The following is a 20,510-nucleotide window of genomic DNA, read 5'->3' on the forward strand; positions in this document are numbered from 1 at the left end:
CAATGCCACATTCAATGACATGAGTAAAATATAACACAAACACACTTATTTTAGTCCTAGGTAAGCAACAGAATCACACAGCACCAAAACTGAGCTATCTGAAACCCACAACTCATATTGCTAAGACTTTACAATAGCATTTCAATATTATTTTGCAGATACAAATGCAGAACATTGGGAGGTGGGATAATGGTGGCGAAGGCTTAAATTCTCAAGAGTTGTGTGCCGGACATCTAAAGTTACACTTGAATTACACTGCACAGCTGTGACTGCAGACATTTAGTAGGCACGCAGCCTTACACATGTTCCTTTCTGCCCACTTGGTACTGTTCTGTGTTTCACGGACATGGGGGCGGTGGCAGCACTGATTCTGGTGACTCTACCTTGTTCAACTGCAGCATACCTCCCCAGCTCCTATCTAGTAGCTCAGCTTGAATACAATGGGACAATGGCTCAGGAAACACACAGACCTCAACCCCGTGAGGGCTATATTTAGGAATCCAAATAATCAGAACCATTTCATGCACGTATTGGGCATGTGTGCTCAGGGCCCTTGCAGTCGCTCCCAATACCCTCTGAACTATAAGGCCATTGGAAGGAGAGCAATGTTGTCGAGCTAGTTGCTAGGTGCTGGTTGCTAGGTTACATGCTGCTAGACTTCAGCTTTCTGCATTCGTCCGTCAAGTTCCCAACTTCAGTTCCTTAAATAAATGAATGGTTCATTCCTTTTGGACATCTAGTTCTGATTGCTACCATCAGCCAGCAAGCAGTGCCTCGTTGGTTGGGACAGGTAAGGACAATGTCATCCTCGCGAGGCGAAATGGGGTTGGTGGCTGCAGGCTGCTGTCCATGGTGGATTTAGCTTCATGTTGTCTCACAAACACCTCTGCAGTGTCCTTTGGTCTCCCTTGCACTGCACTGGCTCAGAACTTGGACTGGAAGTGACTAGCCAAGGATTTCCCCAACTCTGCAAGCTTAAGCCCTTTTTGGTTGGAGCTACCAGAGAATGAACTTTAGATCTTTTGGACACAAAACATGTGGTCTGACCCTGAACTATGCTTCTGTACCTAAGTTAAATAGTCCTTCCCCCGCCCCCTTTTCTGTGCTTGGAAGATTAGAAATATTAATTTTTAGAAAAACGACAAGATAAGGGGCAACGGCTAATTGCTGTTTTGGGAGAATCTGTTTAGATGTGGTCATGTGGTTTAATACCTGATTTAGGTCTTTCCCCTACACTCTGTGCACAACCCTATGTAAGGATCATAGAATCATAGAGTTGGAAGAGACCACAAGGGCCATCGAGTCCAACCCCCTGCCAAGCAGGAAACACCATCAGAGCACTCCTGACATATGGTTGTCAAGCCTCTGCTTAAAGACCTCCAAAGAAGGAGACTCCACCACACTCCTTGGCAGCAAATTCCACTGTCGAACAGCTCTTACTGTCAGGAAGTTCTTCCTAATGTTTAGGTGGAATCTTCTTTCTTGTAGTTTGGATCCATTGCTCCGTGTCCGCTTCTCTGGAGCAGCAGAAAACAACCTTTCTCCCTCCTCCATGTGGCATCCCTTCATATATTTGAACATGGCTATCATATCACCCCTTAACCTCCTCTTCTCCAGGCTAAACATGCCCAGCTCCCTTAGCCGTTCCTCATAAGGCATCGTTTCCAGGCCTTTGAACATTCTGGTTGCCCTCCTCTGGACACGTTCCAGTTTGTCAGTGTCCTTCTTGAACTGTGGTGCCCAGAACTGGACACAGTACTCCAGGTGAGGTCTGACCAGAGCATATGTAAGGACATATGTAAGCATTTAATTTCTCTTGCTGGGTTCCCAGATATGTGTATGAACATGTCTGGTGTGTACAGCAATGTTTCCTACAATGATGGCTATTTTCTGAGACCATCAAATTATTCAGGTCAATAGAAACAAAATGGGATTCCAAGTGGAACTGGCTGAATAGGCATTAAAATGGCAAATGGTTCATTTATTTATTCCATTTACAGTGGTACCTCAGGTTAAGTACTTAATTCGTTCCAGAGGTTCGTACTTAACCTGAAACTGTTCTTAACCTGAAGCAGCACTTTAGCTAATGGGGCCTCCTGCTGCCGCCGCGCGCCGTAGCACAATTTCTGTTCTCATCCTGAAGCAAAGTTCTTAACCTGAAGCACTATTTCTGGGTTAGCGGAGTCTGTAACCTGAAGCGTATGTAACCTGAGGTACCACTGTATATCCCATAGTTCCACTTAAGGAGCTCAGGATAGTGTACATGGATCAATTCCTCCCCATTTTATCCCCAGCGACCCTGTGTGGTAGGTTAGACTCTGAGGCTGTGGCTTCCAGTCAGCTTAATGGCTGAGCAGCGTTTTCAAGCCTGGTGTCCGAGGTCCTAGTCCAACTCCAGGCACAACAATGACCACCTATGTGTAAAGTGATGCACATTGGGGCAAAAAGATCCTACATGCTGATGGGGTCTGAGCTGATGGCGACCATCCAGGAAATGCTCAGTGCAAATGTTGAGACAGCTGCCTGAAAATACTAATTCAGTGTTTGCATTGTTACGAAAAGAAACATCTTCATACAAATATGTGGTGTGTCCACACTTTAGAATACAGTGCGCAGTTCTGGTTGCCTTGCCCAAAAAAGGATACAGAAGAGTGGGAAAAGGCTCGGGAAAGGGGCAGCCAATACAAGCTTTACAAAGAATGGTCCTAGCATTCTGGGACTCTTAATTCTGAAAGTGGAGTATTTTTCATACTGCGTATGGTTAAACTAAGGAATTCACTACCAAAAGACAAAGTGATAGCTGCTCGATTTAATGTTTTTTAAAAGGGAATTAAATAAATTCATGGAGGATAAGGCTGTCATTGGCATCTAGTCATGATGGCTCCATCCTGTCTTCAGGATCAGAGGTAGGAAGGTTCTGAATACGAGTGGCTGGGGAATGGTGGCAGGAGGGGTCTATTGCACACCTGTCCTGTTTCCTGGCTTCCCTTGCCCAGGAGGGAACATGGGAGCCAGCAGCCAGACTAGACAGATGGGCAGAATAGTCTGTAACCACTGTTGATAATTTTGCAGTAGTTCTTATGGTAAAAAGGCATGTGTCCTAGACACATAACTTATTAAGAAGGTAAAAATCTTAGCGTCAGTGTCCCTGACAAAAGGGGCAGTGAATGGCAATAAGTAATTTTCTATCCCATACCCCCCATCAAGACAATACACAAAGTGTACGACCCATGCAAAAGCACAATAAAACTGTGTGTATGCTATACTTCAAAGCAGGAGGCGTCATCTGCAACATTTATTGTTGTTGCCTCCACCTTCTCCCTGCCTTGCTCCAAAGAGGAGAGCCTCGCCACGTGGGTGAGATGCTGCAGGACTGGCCAAGTAGTGGAGCTGCTGGTCATGGCTTCCAAATGCAGAAGATGGTTGGAGCCTCCTTCCCCCGCCCAAGTGGCAGCCGTGCTTTGCCACATCCTGGGAGGTTATTTATTTATTTACTTACTTACGAATTACCTATGTGTGTGGGCCAAAATGATTTAGGGTAGATGCACACCACGCATTTAAAGCACATGCCACACACATGGCTTCCCTTAAAGAACCCTGGGAACTGTAGTTTCCATTTCACAGAGCTGCAGTTCACCCATAAAGAACTACAGTTCCCAGGATTCCTTGGGGGAAATAATGAGCTCTAAATGTGTGTTGGATTTCCATAGAGTTGGAAGGAACCCTGAAGGTCTTTTGAGTCCAACCCCTTGCAATGCAGGATATAATAAAAACAGCTAAAAATTGTTTTTAAAACTAACAATGCAAAAAAAACCCTCTTAGAGATAGGTATTCATTCATATTGCTTTTAAATCTAAGGCAGAGAGGCCTCTTCAGCCAGCTGGGAAAGCTTGGTTAAATTGTCTGTGAGAAATTTCCCCAACAAAACAAATATATTTTCAATTGTTTCTGGAATGTGCAAAAAGTGGCCTCTGCCATGTCTTGACAGAAATGCTGTTCTACAGAACAGGGGCAGCAACATTGAAAGCCTTCCTCTCAGCTACTGTTAACTGGGATTCTAAGATCTTTGGAACTTGAGGGAGACTCCTGCAGAACACAATAATCTGCTGTATATACAAGGAGTAAGGTGGTCTCTCAACTGACCTATTAACTGGTGCCATTTATTTTGTCAAGACATGTATAGCACTTCAGGTGTGTTGGGAGGGCGGAGAAAATTAAAATGGAAAGTTCTCTGTGGTACTTCACAACAAAGCAGTTGAATTTATGAAGGAAAAATGCTAAAATAATTGGAAATAGCTTCCAGATACTTAATGGGCTTAGGATTGTATTTATGTTAACTGATAAAATAATATGTCTAATACAAGAAGGAGAAGATTTAAAGATGCTAATGTTTAATTTAAAGGGTATTAAAATTGGGATTTGGAAAACCGTTATAAGGATATACAATGAAATTCAACTAAGGGGAAACGAGGAAGTCGTTTTACAAAGTAAATAACTGTTATTTTCAATAAGGTTATGATTTATGTTTGTTATGTTTTGTTTGTTGTTGATATTATAAAAACTAATAAAATTTTTGCAAAAAAAAGAATTTATGAAGGAAAAATAAGAAAAAGTGGTTCCTCACAGCTGCTCACCAATGGATACAAAATGGAGGTTTGGAAATGAATATGGAGCATAACAATTTCCCACTCACAGATTATTGTAAATGTGAGGTGGTTAGACTGAAAACATGTTGATAATAGTGCAGTGCTACAATCACCGCAAGCACTCATATATTGACAGCAGAAGAACAGCAAGAAAGATGCAATAGAAGAGTTCTAGAAAAAGGACAGGCAGAAATTGTGGGAGGGGTACAGATTAGCTAGTGCTTTATGTGGAGTGTGCAGAATCCATGTGCTACAGCATGGGGTGGGGACTATCATACGAACCGGTTCCTGATTCATAGAAGGAAGGACACTCACACCCACCCACCCACCCACCCACCCAGTACTGGGAGATCCCTGAACATTTTACTTGATCTTCAGTGTTTCAAATCCTTCTGGAAGCTTTTCTCTAGAAGCCTCTATAAAAAGGAAAAGTGCCACCCTACTCTTGTGTGGTTCCCCTCCATTTCAACAGGGATTTCCCTGAGGGTATCTTACTTGCCAATTGGAACTGAATAGCAAGGTTGAATATTTTTACAATCTTCAGGTAAAATGGTATATTCTGGTATCTCCATTTTTGTGGAAGGAGTTGGTTCTATTGCTTCACTTGAGCCACAGTGCACCTGCAACCAATAAGGAGCATTTAAGACCTGACCCTGATGTATTAAGACCACGAATGGCCTGGTTTGTATCATTAGCTCCCTTTAAAAATCCTGAGTCTGTGACATCACAATGCTGTGTGTGTGACCTCACTGTTTCTAAGGAGACATGCACACAATGCAGGTGAACAGTTGCTTCAAGTCAGACTGATTTCTTTGTCCAGAGGCTGAGCCGCATTCCTGCTATCCAGAATGATTAGTGGTCAATCATCTTCCATTTCTATTCCTCCAGGGAAACCTTTCATCAGTAAATCCACCTCTGTATCTTCAGAGAAGATGGGTCGTCTCCCCCTAGGGATTGTTTCTCCCTATGTAAAAACTAGCTCTGGTGGGTGTATGGACCCCATGAAATTCTACTGTACCAGCTATGGCACAGCTTATGGTAAGGACATCTTCAATAAGGGAAGGGATTTATATTATCTGTGGCTAGTTTGGTCATATCAAACAAAGGAAAGTGTTAACTGCCCAAAAGGATGGTAGGCTGTTCAGGCATAATCCCAATCCCAGGCTTGTTGTTGCAATAATAATAATAATTTATTTATACCCCGCCCTTCCTGGTTCAAAAACTGGGCTCATGGCGGCTAACAACAAATTTAAAACACTTTAAAACACTTAATTATAAAAGCAGTATAAAATACGGTATAAAACATGAATAACAATAAAATGATGAGATTCAAGCTCCCATCATGTGCAACATTTAATAACGTTTGAGCCTTGATTGTTGGGAACCCATTCAAAATAAATTGAAAACTTTTGTTAAAAAAACAGGAGCCTTTTTATGAGGTACCGACATTCCAAAGGAACAGAAAAGACTTTTCATGTATGCAACAACAGCAGCATGGATGCTACTAGCCCAGAGATGGAAAGAAGAAAGAGTTCCTACTAGAGAGGACTGGCAAACTAAGCTGTGAAACTCTGCTGAAATGGCAAAACTGACCGGGAAACCTAGAGACCAAGAAGCCAAGAAATCCAAGAAAGAATGCGAAAAGTTTATAAAACATTGGCAGGGTTTTAACCCCACTTGTAATGTAACAAATATTATGGCCAATATGGATAGATATAAAACATAAGACTATGAAATAATATGCAGTTGGGATTTTTGACATTAGGACCCAGCCTCGATTTGAAGCTTAGATATTATCATAGGTCAAAGCACCAAAGATTACAAGAATGTTCTTGGAGAAGCCCCACCCCTTCCCACCTTCTAACATGCATGAAGCTTCCATCCTTCAGAACTGATTCTTGCAGTGGCTTTTGCAGAGAGAGAAATGGCAGTGAGGCCTCCTCTGTCAGCTTGGCTGGCACCAATTTCCATTTGCCTTTTTCCTACCAGAGTAGCTTCCATCTGGAGCCATCATACCTGGTGCATTAGGGGAAAAGGTGAGGACCCCTTTATCAGCCTAGCTGAGACAAACTATCATTTGGCCCCTGTCCTCCTGGAACAGCCACTATTTGCAGCTGCCCCACGGCATCTCTCTTGATTCGGTTGGGGTCAACTGCCATGTAGCTCCTCCACTCCTCTGCTGTAGTGATCATCCCACCTGAACATTATGTAACACCTCGCTCCAATCATGCAAGAGTTAGTATACTCAAATTCGCTTGGTTTTCCTCTTCCTTCCCCATCTCTTTCCTTCTGTGTCATGACAATTAGATAAAAATATTGTTTTAAAAAAATTGTCCAGTAGCACCTTATAGACCAACTAAGTTTGTTCTGGTGCATGCACATGAAAGCTTATATCAGAACAAACTTAGTTGGTCTATAAGGTGCTACTGGACAATTTATTTTTCCCTGACTGCGTCAGATCAACACGGCTACCAACCTGAATCAACAATTAGTTATTACTTTATATTGTAAACTGTATTGAGTGTGCAGTGGGAAAACAGTGCTTTATAAATGCAGTAAGTAAGTGAAGATATAAATAGGCAATACAAATCTGCCATTGTCTCCCTTTCCTTTGCCAGGTCAAGCAGGGTTTCGTCCTCGGACTAGCATCCACTCTGGAGCAGGTTATAAAAGCAATTACCGTCCCGTCGTCCACTACAAGCCAAGCCTAGACAAAATAGATAATCCAACTGTGGGGTAGGTATTGGTCGTATACTTTGTGGAAATTAACTGGGATGGATCAGAAGAGGGAAACTGTCTTGTGGTTTGCATACCATCCAATCTGCTGCCCTCCAGACATTTTGGGCTCCAGCTCTTACCACCCTTGGTGATTGGCTGTGCTGGCTCTGGCAGGTGGGAGCTGTAGCCCAGAGCATTTTGGGGGTACCAGATTGGGGAAAGCTGTGAAACATAACCACATCCTCATAATGCTCATGTCACCTCTGAGTCAGTGACATGCTTGCATTTGCTTTACTTGTACTCCCTCAAAGCACAATAACAAAGTCTATGGCAAGGCAAATGCATTTGGCACTTCACCGTGGTATCCATATGCAGTGTAGATGACTGGAAGGGCCAAAGACAGTGATCTTTTGGGTTGCCTGGACTAACGCATCACTTTAGGAGATAGAAAGCATGGCTGTCTTTAGAGCACAATTCTAACATGCCTAAACATAACCTGATTAAAATCCACTGTGTCTCTTAAGTTCAGATGCTGTGTATTTAAGGAAGCTTTTAATGTTTAATAGACTATTGTATTTTAATATTATGTTGGAAGCCGCCCAGAGTGGCTGGGGAAACCTAGCCAGATGGGTGGAGTATAAATTAATTAATTATTATTATTATTATTATTATTATTATTATTATGTCTCTCATGCTTAGTCTTTTCTCCAAAACCAGGAAGCTCCTTCAGGACAATTATGAATCGACAACAACCAAGCACTTCCAGCCTCTTGAGCTCCCAGATGGGAAATATCCTCTTCCCTGGAGTGTGCACCAGCCAGGGAGTGGGTATGTTCGAGAAAAACCTCTTTCTTTCCCCACCACTAAAGAGGTAAGTATCCCAAACCTAGGATTTGCCTCTGTGTGGTGGATTGTTGTGCTATTGAACATGCTTGTAATGTGCCAACATTATCAGCTAGTGCCATTAATAATGGCTTGGGCTATTTCTTCAGTTCAGGAAGGCTGGAGCTTAGAGCTTCAGCAATGAGGCAGCTCAAAGTCTGACATCCATCTAGCAAGTGGCAAGGCCTTTATTCAAGCAGCTTCTCCATCCTTCTGAGTCAGCTCTCCAAGAGCCTGCATCCTGGGTCATAGCTTTTTCTCTTAAAGGGGCCATGTGCCTGATAGTTACCATAACTGATAATGCATACATGAATCACCTGCGTTGTGAATTTCAATCCGATGTATCAACACAAAACTGTGGCAGTGCATGTGTGGAAGGAGGATGTTTTGCAAGGCTAAATTCTGAGCGTTTAGGAGTCATTCCATTTCCAGGCTTCTCTCTATATATCCATGAGGTCTAAGAGAATCTACTGTGATGCAGGGCAAAACACAAAAGCCAGGATGTGTAAACTGATGTGATCTGGCAAGTGTATATGAGGATCCAAAACGAACAGAGCTTCAGAAATACAAGATGTGAAGAGGAGTCACGTTTTGATGGTACAAGGAGCCAGAAAGAAGTCAGTAGGTGCAGTGCAATCCCATAAATGCTGGTGTTCAGAATTAAGTCACACTCTGTTCAGTTTAAATATGCTTACTAGCCCCATTAAACACAGTAGAACTTGCTTCTGAGTAAATGCCCATAAAGTTGTGCTGTAATGTGATACATTTATAGATCAAGGCACCATGTAAGTAAATTAAGGTTTGGAATATGGATGGTTATGGGGCAGGAGTGCATAAGTGTACATTAGTATTAGTGATCCATTCATAGCCTCTGAGAGTCATAGCGGACATTCCTGAGTCACATATGAGGCTTGCTATATAGACTAGTAATCATGGGTGAAGCTCGATAGCCTAGGGTTTTGTTGAGATAGATTAGTGGGGTTTTCAGAAGCCTATATACTACCAGACTATGCTTTTACTAGACATATCAGTAAAATATTGTCCAGTTGGCAGTTCTGCACCTAAAGCACTGGGACTCATTAATGAATTGTTCTAATTAAGTGCAGGATGGAGCTAAGGAGAGCTGCTGCTGGTGTATGTGTGTGCATGCCAATATGATTGTGACCTGGGCTATATACCAAGTGGAACATGTTGTGGTAGAAAAGAGGCATTTGAACAAGGATCGCTTCCTTTGAAACCCAGACACTGTGTTGAGAACAGTTTAGCTGTGTGAGGGATTGAGACTTGGGAAGTGCGCAGTAGGACTGAGCCCTAGTATCTGCCAAACCCGGTTCCTCTATAATTTCAGAATTGCTTTACAGTTGTGTGAATACTAAAAACATAGTGTCTCTCTTTTGATTTGCCTTCTATATTGTGGGCTTTCAGACCCCCACCCCTGTAATCATGTTTTTCAAGGCATTCACTGCCACAGGAAAGATTAAAACCTTTATTCTGTTGGAAACACATAAGCTGAAATTCTCATTATTTTGTTTGGAGTGTATAGGAAAATGAAGAATGAGATATGGGAGCATGAAGCCTTGTAGCTTCACTGATTGACCTCACTGGCTTCCTAATGTTTTAATTAGAGCTGTGATCAAGGGCTCAGCCATGAAGATGATGATTCCCTACCACTTCTGAGAAGGGGACAGATACAAGATGCATTTTATATATGCATTTTCCTGCTCACTTTTGACTGTTCTTTCCCCTCCTTTCTCAACAATAGCCCTGAACAGTATCACTTCAGTTCTGGTATTTGTGGTATTCATACTTAACTTTCCAAATTGCAAGCTGGGCTTCATTTTGCAGGTCAAGAAAGTCCATTTTGACACAGCAGACCAGGGAGCCCAAGCTATAACAGGGTTGGAGCCTAAACATACCCCTGACCTGCACAAGTTGTATGGAAGAGGTTCTGTCGATGTGGAACATGCCAGACATGTGAGTCAGCTGCTAGTTCAATGGGCCCTTCCTCATTTGACTGTAGCTTAGGCAGTACCTGATCACAGAAGAGGTATAAAGGGGAGTTTTCATTAGAACTCAGGGCCAGAAGGTCTGGCTTCTTCACACAGTGCGTAAGCTATTGAACTTGCTCCTACTGTATAAGATGTAGTGACGACTGCCAAATTGGACAGCCTCAAAAGGAGATTAGAAAAAGCCATGGAGGATAAGGCTGTTAATGGCTGCTACCAGTCCTGATGGCTAGGTACTACCTCAGTTATCAGAGACAGCATGCCTCTCAATACCATTTGCTGGGAAATACAAATAGAGAGAGTGCTGTTGCACTCAGGTCCTGGTGTTGGGCTTCTCATAGGCATCTGGTTGGCCAGTGTGGAATCCAGGGTCCTAGGTTTGGCTCTTATATCCACCACCAGATGCAGTAAAATAAAAGGGGAGTTTCCATTTTATGCATGACTTTCCCTACTCGTGTCGTCATAATCCGCAATGGGGAAAAATATTTTTAAAATAGTGCTTCCACTGCTGCTCACAGCAAACATGTTGAAAACCAATATTTTAGCATACAGTGAAAGTATTGGCAGGAAAAGCTTGACTTCCCTGGGTTACTGCAAAACCAAGTACCTTTCCATATAGAAAGTGATCCGATTTTATTCCCATAGTCCTCATTTTCACTCCTGATCTAAAGCTTGATTCACATATGCCTGTCTCCTTGCTTGATGACTTGCACCAGAAGGTGTGAATTGCCTCCATAGAAAAGTATTGTCTGTGGTGATGTGAGCTAATAGGAAAGCTCTAGTCTGCATTCTTTGATCTGTGAAGGTTGTTTCACACCTACAAGTCATCACTCAACATTTCAATCATTGAACTATGAACAAGCGTGGTGTCATCCTAAGGTGGTATGTATGGGAGAGGGGGGAAAGTGTGACAGAATAAAATGCAGTCCTAGAATAGTGAATTGACAAGGGATGGTATAGCACACTGGTCCTTTACCTGGTGGGTTGGGACCCATTCATGGGGCACGGCCTGATCAAAAGTGGGTCATAACAGGAGCACTGCTACCATGCAAACATATGTTAGAGATTTAAGAAATGGATCCCCAAATGCAAGTTTGGATTAAAAGGGGGTCCTGGGAACTGAAAAGGTTGAAGATACCTGGCATATTGGTTAACATGTTAGAATTTGGCTGGTGAAACCTGGGTTCACATCCCTGATCAGCCATATAGCATGACTTCAATCCGACACACAGTTACCTGGAGTAAGCTCCATTGAACTCAGCAATTCTTATGCTGGATGCATAGGTTGAATTTAGGGGTGTTCTGCTGCCTGAAGGGAAACAGGAAGGTGCCACCCTGTCACTGAAGCATCCCCTGTCAAAGCCTCTCTTACTTAGGTTGCGCAGTGGTGCCCACAAAGCATCAGAGATGGTGGTGGGTTCCGATGAGATCTTGTGGTGCTCTTGCAAGATATTGCAGACTGCATGAAATTGACTTTTGTGAGATTGCACAAGATCTTGTCGCTGCTGCTGTTGCTGCCATCACCGCTACACTAGTGGCAGTGGCAGGATGGGTGGGGCACTAGCGCTGTTCAACTTGTAAATGCAATCTTTAGCTTTTAATTAGAAATTCAAAAAAACAAAAACAAAAAACAACACACACACACATCATTTGCTATTCAAACTGCTAGGGCGGCATAGGAACCCGACCAAAGAAAAGTCTCTCCTTGATTATTTTCCTTATCCTCTGACTTCTCCAATGCTAATCCGTCACAAATGGTAGTAAAGCTTGAATCAGAGCAAGAAGGATTGTGTCAATTACCCTGGTACTTCATTGGCTGAAAGAGGCTGAAAGTTTTGTACCCCCAGTATCCCTACATCACTGCTTAAAATGTAGAAATTGACATATGGGGGCAGAATAGACCACGTGGAGGGAAATGGCGCTACAGGAAAACATGGGAAGAATATGAGATTATTCCAATTGTGCCTGCTTAGTCTTAGTTACAGTTTAGTGTATGGGGAGCAGGGGGTTGTGCCAAATGCTTCCCAGAAAACACAGGCTTTGAGGAAGGGTTTGCAGGAAGTGAGAGAGGTGGGAGTTCCAGGCATAAGGATCAGTAAAGGATAAATGATAAAGTCATGGGAGAGAGCAAGATAACTTCGGAAAGCTGAGAACTGTTACCCCAGGAATAATTGGTCTGCCCTTAAACAGAGAAGCAGGATGGATGTGGAACAGTGCATTGGAAACCCTACTGGCAGGGCAAGTAGGAGACTCCATCTGGAGCATTTGGTCTTACTCTCCACTGCTGTTTGCATATTTGCAGGGACCTCACTACATGTCCACAGAGTACAACTCAAAGTACCGCTTCAACATTCCAGGACAACCAGGTAATTGTTCTTCATAGCTGACAGAGCTTCATCCTCGTGCACAATATTGATACTCCACTCATAAGAAAGGGAGCTGTCTGCTTCTTCATAACAATCAACCTGCCAATATCGTGGTCAGGGATGATGGGAGTTGTCATTCAACAACATTTGGAGGGCCAAAGGTTCCCCACCATTGGTTTAGAAGGGGGTATTTAGGCAGCTAGACATCACATCAAAGTGATAAATGCTTCTTGTGTTTCTTATGTGACATTTTTCAGGGATGTAATGACTGGTGAGTTATGCCCAAGACTAAGCACACATGTATCATCTAAGTAAACAATACACTTACCTGGGGCCCTCCAGATGCCATCAGACTACAATTCACATCAGTCTGACTTTTGGCTATTCTGTCTGGGACTGATGGGAGCTGGAGGGCCACAGGTTCTCCATCCTTGCTCTAAGGATACTTGAAGTCCGTGGTTCTGTTAAGAAGCCACTTGTGTTTGTTCAGTCTAGATATTTCATTTTGTATCCAGGCACAGTATGGTTTTCAGGCGATAGGCAGTCTTCAAACAAAAAGGGAACACGAGAAACAGATTCAGTTTGATTCAAAGAAGCTGGTCACCATCTACTAGAAAATTAAGTGTTCTTAGATCTGCATTAAATTGTTACTTTACTATTAAAAATAGACCATATATAATATAGTACCACTTTCACAAAGGTAGCATCCTGAAGCATATTCTTGTCCAGTTTTCTTATTCTGTATTTATGTAATGCTGCAATATGTCGTTCTCACCTCCGTGTTCTTTGAATTTAAAATTCTTTTAAATCCATATTTAGGAAGTTAAAGCAGTAGTCTGGACTAGATCCAAATCACAAATAACTCCCAGCTGAAATCTTTTTTTTTAACGGCGGCACATATCAATATTGCCACCCACAGTCTTCAGAAATTTTTAGATTACAATGTAAATTGGGATATTTGTTTTTTGCCTTTTTTTCTAAAAATGTTCCTGTGGGGACGTTGACATTTAAGTCATCTTCTGCAACTTGGGGGGTGGAGGTTAGAGAATTTATAATGGAAGTCTAACTTGGAATTCTTGGGACAGCTTGTCACATTTCATGTGCAAGATATAAATGCACAAATCACTCTCATGTCTGAAAATAAATTCACATTCAAGGTGGCAGTGAAAAATCGATGCAGCTCTCTGAAAGAATGTTTTTTCTGTACACGTCTGATTTTTGCTTTGGAATTTTGCAGTTCAGAGGCCTTCTTTCTAGTCTGTTGCAGATTTTCATTTTTGTAACAGCTGTGCTGAATCTGACCAAAGCCCTTTCCATTCTAGCACAGCCTACTAGATGCCAATGGGAAGCTCACAGGCAGAACATAGAATCACAGAACTGCAGAGTTGGAAGGGACCCTGAGGATCATGTAGTCCAACCCCTGCAATGCAGGAATCTTTTGCCCAACATGGGGCTTGAACCCACAAACCTGTCCAACTGGCTGAACTATCATGAGTAGCCCTCTCCCATTTGTGATCCCCAGTAAGTGGTATTCAGCGCCATACTGCCTCTGATATTGGACAAAATATAGGCATCACCATATTTTCTATAGTGGTCATCATCACTTGCTACATTAGATTGCTTCATAATATAGAGACAAGAGTACAGCTGAAATTGTAACTCCACTAACCCACTGAATTCAAAATGACTTTCTTCTGAGTATTGTGAGATTATATATTGAGTCATTATAAACTACGGAGGATAAAACTCTCAACAGATGATAAGGCTCTCAGTGGTTACTATATTCATGAAGGCTGTATATTACCTCCAGGAGCAAAGGAAGTGTGTCTCTGGATGCCAGCCACTAGGGGACAGCAGGAGGAAGCTCTTTCCCTCCTGTCCTGTTTGTGAGCTTTCCAGAGGTTGGCTGCTGTGAGAAACAGATGCTGGACTAGATGGGCCTTTGGGTTGATTCAGCAGGGCTTCCAATCCCACAGCAATGCTGCAACTGCCCACCAATCACTATGAAATTCACCACTGATGCTCCCACGGTACCCATGCATGAAAGGCATCAGTCTACATGCAACTTGCCTTTCATGCATGGGTAGTGTGGGCGTCTCATTGGCAAATGTCGTAGTGATTGGTGGGTAATAATCAGTGCTATTTTTCACCATGAACCACCTCCCTTGTTCTCTTAGAACGGCAACGGTGTCCACCTGAGAGGTGCTGGAACTCAGTTCCTGTGAGTTCCGGCTGAAAAAAGCCCTGGTAATAATAATGATAATAATAATAATTGATCCTACCCTTCCCATCCTACAGTGTTTGTTCTTTTAATATTTTATTTTCATCTTTTAAACAATATTCTTATACATTCACATCATTTTCAATTTCTGTGCTTCTGGGATTACTTAGATCCCTCGGACTCCCCCCCCCCTTTCTGATTCCCTCCCTTTTTTGCATCTAATTACATTTTTCTAATCCATTTTATCTCCTTTTTTTACCTTAAATCATATTACATTATAAGTGTCATAACAATCCTGCTGACTTTTTAAAGTATCTACAGTTGTCTTTAAGGTATTTTATAATTCTCCCCCTAATTATTTTATCATCTTGGTGTCTGATCTTCACCGTCATCTTTGCCATTTCAGCGTAGTCCATCAACAGTGTTGCTGGGGGGAGTGACTGCCAAAATTGCTACATTAGCATTTATTTCTAATGCTTGGACTTTAGAAAACTGCAGTCAACATACAGTGACAGCAGGAACATCACTGAACCCAGTCTACCCACTTTGCCACACATAATGTGCAAGGCTCTCTGCGTAGTGGGCTGGAAGTAATTCACAGCCACATCTTTAGCCACATTCCGTAGGGCTCCCTCAGATAGGATCAGATCTTCTAGCACAGCCAGCACCAGCGCACAGCCCTTTTGACATGGGTAAAACACAAAATTACACAAAGGGAAAATGCCCCTTCAGTCACAAACAACACTTAGTCACCTCCATTAGCCCAGTGATTACAGTATTGGCATGTAGAACCTGTGAATGACCGACACCCCCCCACTTGCGTCTAATATCAGGGATTCCACTCAGCTTTTATGCAACAAATTTTATTGCATGGATGTGATGCATAAGCTGTATGCATGGAAAAGGAATAGTTGTGGCCACATGGGCAAGGAAAAACAGACGCTACAAGAACAGGAGCGAGAATGTATGTGGTGCAGCGGTCTGGCTGGTAGCACAGTCGGAAAGTGCAATATAATGCAGGGAAAGGAGATGTGGGTTCTTCTCTGGAGAGATGGAATTGCTAAATATGTTTCTGCAGGTCAGAGTGTGGAATTTTTAGTTTGACACACCTTTTTATGCTTGGAGCTAAATACCGGGTAAAATACAGCTCTCACCTTTTCACCACTTATCTTACCCATGCTCTCTGCCTTCCTCAGCCAACAGCTTGCTGTCTAATTTTTGTACTGTTATGTCGCCACTGCTATTTACAGAAGTCTTCTGCCTTCTTTCTTCAGTGTGCTCCTTTTCCTCATGTTATCACTTCATCTCTCTTCTCCCCCAATACAGATTTCCTGCAGAAGAAAACAATTGGAGCCAAAGAAGAGACTGGTTTTACTGAAGGCTGCCTGGCAAACCCCATTATGGACAAATCTCAGGTTTCTCCAGTAAACTCTGTATATGCTGCTGTTCTTGCCGAGGGTCACATTAAGCATTAAGCTGCGGAGCCCAGTGGAATATGGTGCTTCTGCTCTAGTTGCTTGTTAGTTTGAACAGTGGATCGATCTCTCCTGACCCCTGTGCTCCTCACTTACTAAGGAATTTGCCCCCACGAGAAGTAGCGATGGGCACAAACATGGATGGCTTTAAAAGGCTAGGCAAATTCACAGAGGATGGGGCTATAAGTGGCTACTAACCACAATGGCTTTGTTCTACCTCCGTTGTTGGGGGCAGTATGCCTCTGAATGGCTGTTGCTGGAAATCACTGGTGGGAAGAGTGCTATTGCACTCATGTCCTTCTTGTGAGCTCCCCACAGGCAGCTGGCTGGCCACTGTGAGAACAGGATGTCCTACTAGATGGGCTGTTGACCTGAACCAGCAAGGCTCTTCATATATTCATATGATGTGATAGTGCCTATTCTTATGTAGCCAAAAAGGCACCAAGCACATACCAAAAAGAGGTACTAGCAGGCTTGGAAGAACTTCCAGGTTTTCCAGAAACCTAAAAGCACCAAGAAGACTGTGCGTGCTCAGTGGGCATGGCATGCTTGCTGTTGAGGGTGGGAGGAATGGAATGAAGTTTCCTGGAGAAGGGGATCGCTAGCTAGTAAGAACCCAGAACAAGAGCATTCTACCCTGCAATATTTTGTTACAGGTTCCACTTTTCCTGTACCTGAGTCTTGGTCTGTGGGTACTTTGCTTTTAAGAGAGGTTAAAGGCAAAAGCAAATCTAGTTTCTCTGTACATTTAGCCATGAATGTTCAAGTGCAGCCCATAGGTCCTTGCAGTTTCACTATAGCAGGAATATGATTCCATGCAATTAAGGACAAAATACCACTAGTTCAACCCTTCCCAACCTGGTTCCTTCCAGGTGCTTTGGATAAAAACTCCTGCCAGTTCCAACCAACACAGTATCTTGGAAGGCTGAACTAGTTGCTCCTAAGACAGGCTTGCCTGCTCCCAAGTAGAAGCTGTAATGGAACCGGTGCTTCCTCTTGTCTACCTTCCTCTCTCTGAGTCTCAGTACTTGTCTTCTGCTTTGCAGAGTAGCGCTCCAGGAGTCAGCATTACCAAGACAGATTATCTGCCATCTTCCTTTGCACATGTAAGGAGACCATTTGTAATAGGGTTGTTACTGGTGGAGACCTGTAAAATCAGTTGAAGGGATGTGCTTTGCCGGTAGGCAAAAGTGCCATTTCCCCCTTAGTGTATTTCCTTTTGTTGGCTGTTTGCATGTGCTGTACTCACCGTTAATATGTCCCCCTCCCGACAGGGTGATGAGTTCCTACCAGTCCTGTCAAAGGGTTCTGAGAGGGGATCTGGATTCAGTCGGCAGAATCTTGGCCGTACCCCAGTAAGTGACACTCCCTTATCACCAGAAGACCTGTCCTGCTTCCTTTAGTACATTCCCTCTGCCTACTTACACAATCTCCCTTCACTGCTCTCTCTAGAAGTCTCTGCCACTCTTTCCCTGCCAGCACCTCTCATTTCCTTTCATCTACATTTTCATGTATCTTTGCCTGCCCTGACCTATTTTTCTACCTGCCTTTGTTCTTTAGGCCCTTTTCTTGCTTTCTCTGGGATTTGTCTTCCACTGCCAGAGTCCGCAAACAGAAGCCTCTCCTGAGTCTCTGCTTGTTCCTCTTACTACCATCCGTGGCTATCTTACAGACAACCTTCCTCATTTCCATCCCAGTCTTCCTTGTTGCATCCCTTTCTTCAGTAACTCCTACAACCTGGGGTGGCTGGGGCATGTTGGGATTGGTGGAGAGGAAGGCCAGGAGGCCAACAGTAGATGGTAGTCAAGAGCCAATGACAGGCAGGCTGAGACAAAGGAGGAAGAAGCTGACAGTCACTGCCTCCCCATGGACTGATTGTGAGGAGGCAGGCAAGGTTGCCACTGCCCACAATGGTTTCTTCACTCATGACCTTCAATCTCCACAGACGGTTCAACCAGATGTAGAGGCACCAGGTCCCCTGAGCCACTCTCAGTTCCAAGGCCTTCAGCATCAACCTCAGACACAGAACAATCTTCTAGGTCGGGAACAAGTGGGTCACAAGGTATGCCTGAACTACAGTCTCAAGGCCTTACGTCTTCATAATCTGTTGGGCACTTTGCTCTGCTTCTATGGTACTAGACCCTTACTCTTTTCATGGACCTCTCTATGCAGGAACCAACAGGATTCAGCCTCAATAACCTTAAATATGTGACACCTGCACATGATCCAGATCTGCCCAACAGATTCCTGACTAGCTATAACTCCAAGTAAGTTTGACACTGGGTGGCCACCTGTGTTGGGAGAAGTAACATTCCCAGGCTATGTCTTGTTGTTAAGGTACCATTTTCCTATCTCAGGGGTCCCCAAACTAAGGCCTGTGGGCCGGATAATGCTGAGGGACATGTTTATCTGGCCTGTGGTGACCCCTGGTGTCCACTCTTACCGGCGCTGCGCTGCGCAGTGCCCACTTCCAGATCGGAGGAGCACCAGAAATAGCTTGTGCACATGCACGTTATTTGCATTATTTCCAGTGCACATCCAGGTTGGAGGAGGCCCATGCACATGCACACGAGCTATTTCCGGTGCTCCTCCAACCTGGAAGTGCGCTGGAAATAGCATGTGCTATTAGAGAGTGCATTGTGGGAGTACTGGAACAGCAAAGGTTTGCGCAGCTTTTGGGCCTGTTTGTGTGGATGGCGTGTACTGAAACAGATATTTGTAGAAGTGCATTGTTTGCAGGATATATACACACACATATGATTTTGTTTGAGGGAGAACGGAGGCAGCAGGTGAGTTCGACTACACATGGAATAATTCATCCTTTCTCTCATTCAGGTTTTATGAAAACATTCCAAAGGGAGTGGATAGGGAAGGCTGGACACGAGGAGGGATCCAGCCACAGCAGCCTGGTGGTTTTGCTACTAACAACCATGCCACTGACTTAGGCACTGACCCCAATGCCACAGAGACCTTGAGGACAATCCATCCTCATGTTGGCAGGTAATTTTGGATTTGTTGTAGCTCTTCTTCTCTGACCTTCCTTTACTGTATGATTCCTCTTTCAATCCCCTGTTTTCTCCAACTGACCTTTCTTTTGTAATTCTTTCTCCTCCTGCATTTCAGGACAATTACAACAGTTGATCCATTCTATCGTGATTCTCCCCATGACCGCCGCTTTGCTGCTCTCCATCAGACGACTGTGCCCAACTAAGTAAGTGACATAACCCATTGCATCATTGAACAGTAGGCTAGCAGTATCAAGCATCTGAGAGTCAAAAGGGCAATATTGTGTGTTATGCTGTTTTAATTTGGCCACTGTTTGGAAACTGGAGTCTAGAGCTTCTCAGGTTTAATCAAACCAGACGGCCTTTTTATTGGGCACTCATTCTGATTTGTTTGCAGGGAGATTAGTAAACATTAGTTATTTAATGAGCTTTCACTCTGGTGTTCATGGAGAGGTTAGATGACATTGCATCCAAGCAACTGTTATCCCAGTTTCCAGAACATTTTCCCTCATCATTTTTCTTATTGTAAAATGTCTGATCTTTTGGGGAAGCAGGTTTCTTGTGTAAGACCTCCCAATCAACTATATGCATGCAATCTGAATTTTCTGGTATATGATTGGATTCCACCTGAAAATAGTGACAGACTGGAAACACCTACGGTTTTATGGATGAATTCCAGGAATACATACAGACAACTCCAGCACTTCTTCTTCTCCTCTGAAAAGTAAAATTTCATAGAACCAACTGCACTTTTTCCATACACAAAAATGTCCTGGAAATTTGCCATGGGTTAATTTTGCTGGGGAAGACAAATGCGAACATTTTTCACTTCCATTCTCTCTGCCTTTCAACATCAACCTTCCTGTTAAGGCTATTTATTCAACAAAACTGGTATATTGCTTGATTGTAACTAAAACCTCTATGCCGTTTACACACACACGTTAGTCTAACATTAAAGCTTAGACTAAGGTTAGTGACTGATTTTAGTCTTTCTGCCTCTTTACAGCCTCTGTTCCAAACTGGACCCCACACTGATATCTTTGGGCCTCAGAACAATCTCCCACATGCTAAGGAAGGAGCAACAGTGATAGCGCTGTCACATCATTCATATTTTACTGTTAAAGGTTGTATAGTTTTAAATAAATTCAAACAATATATTGCTGGTATGTTTAATGGAACTGGCGCAGCATC

General features: G+C 43.3%; 1 protein-coding gene across 1 annotated transcript; it reads left to right on the plus strand.

The window, feature by feature from the left end:
- The first annotated feature begins 634 nt into the window (after nt 1-634).
- Nucleotides 635-20,476, plus strand: SAXO4 (stabilizer of axonemal microtubules 4). Its single transcript, XM_083417016.1, has 14 exons — nt 635-790; nt 5,535-5,684; nt 7,265-7,382; nt 8,082-8,235; nt 10,092-10,220; nt 12,555-12,618; nt 16,166-16,254; nt 17,361-17,420; nt 17,589-17,669; nt 18,260-18,376; nt 18,487-18,581; nt 19,150-19,314; nt 19,438-19,525; nt 20,326-20,476. Exons 1-13 carry the CDS (start codon nt 715-717, stop codon nt 19,523-19,525), a joined length of 1,386 nt encoding a protein of 461 aa, XP_083273142.1. The 5' UTR covers nt 635-714; the 3' UTR covers nt 20,326-20,476.
- Nucleotides 20,477-20,510: the final 34 nt, after the last annotated feature.

This window comes from Podarcis tiliguerta, assembly GCF_965153285.1.
Source record: "Podarcis tiliguerta genome assembly, chromosome: 1".
NCBI lineage: Eukaryota > Metazoa > Chordata > Lepidosauria > Squamata > Lacertidae > Podarcis > Podarcis tiliguerta.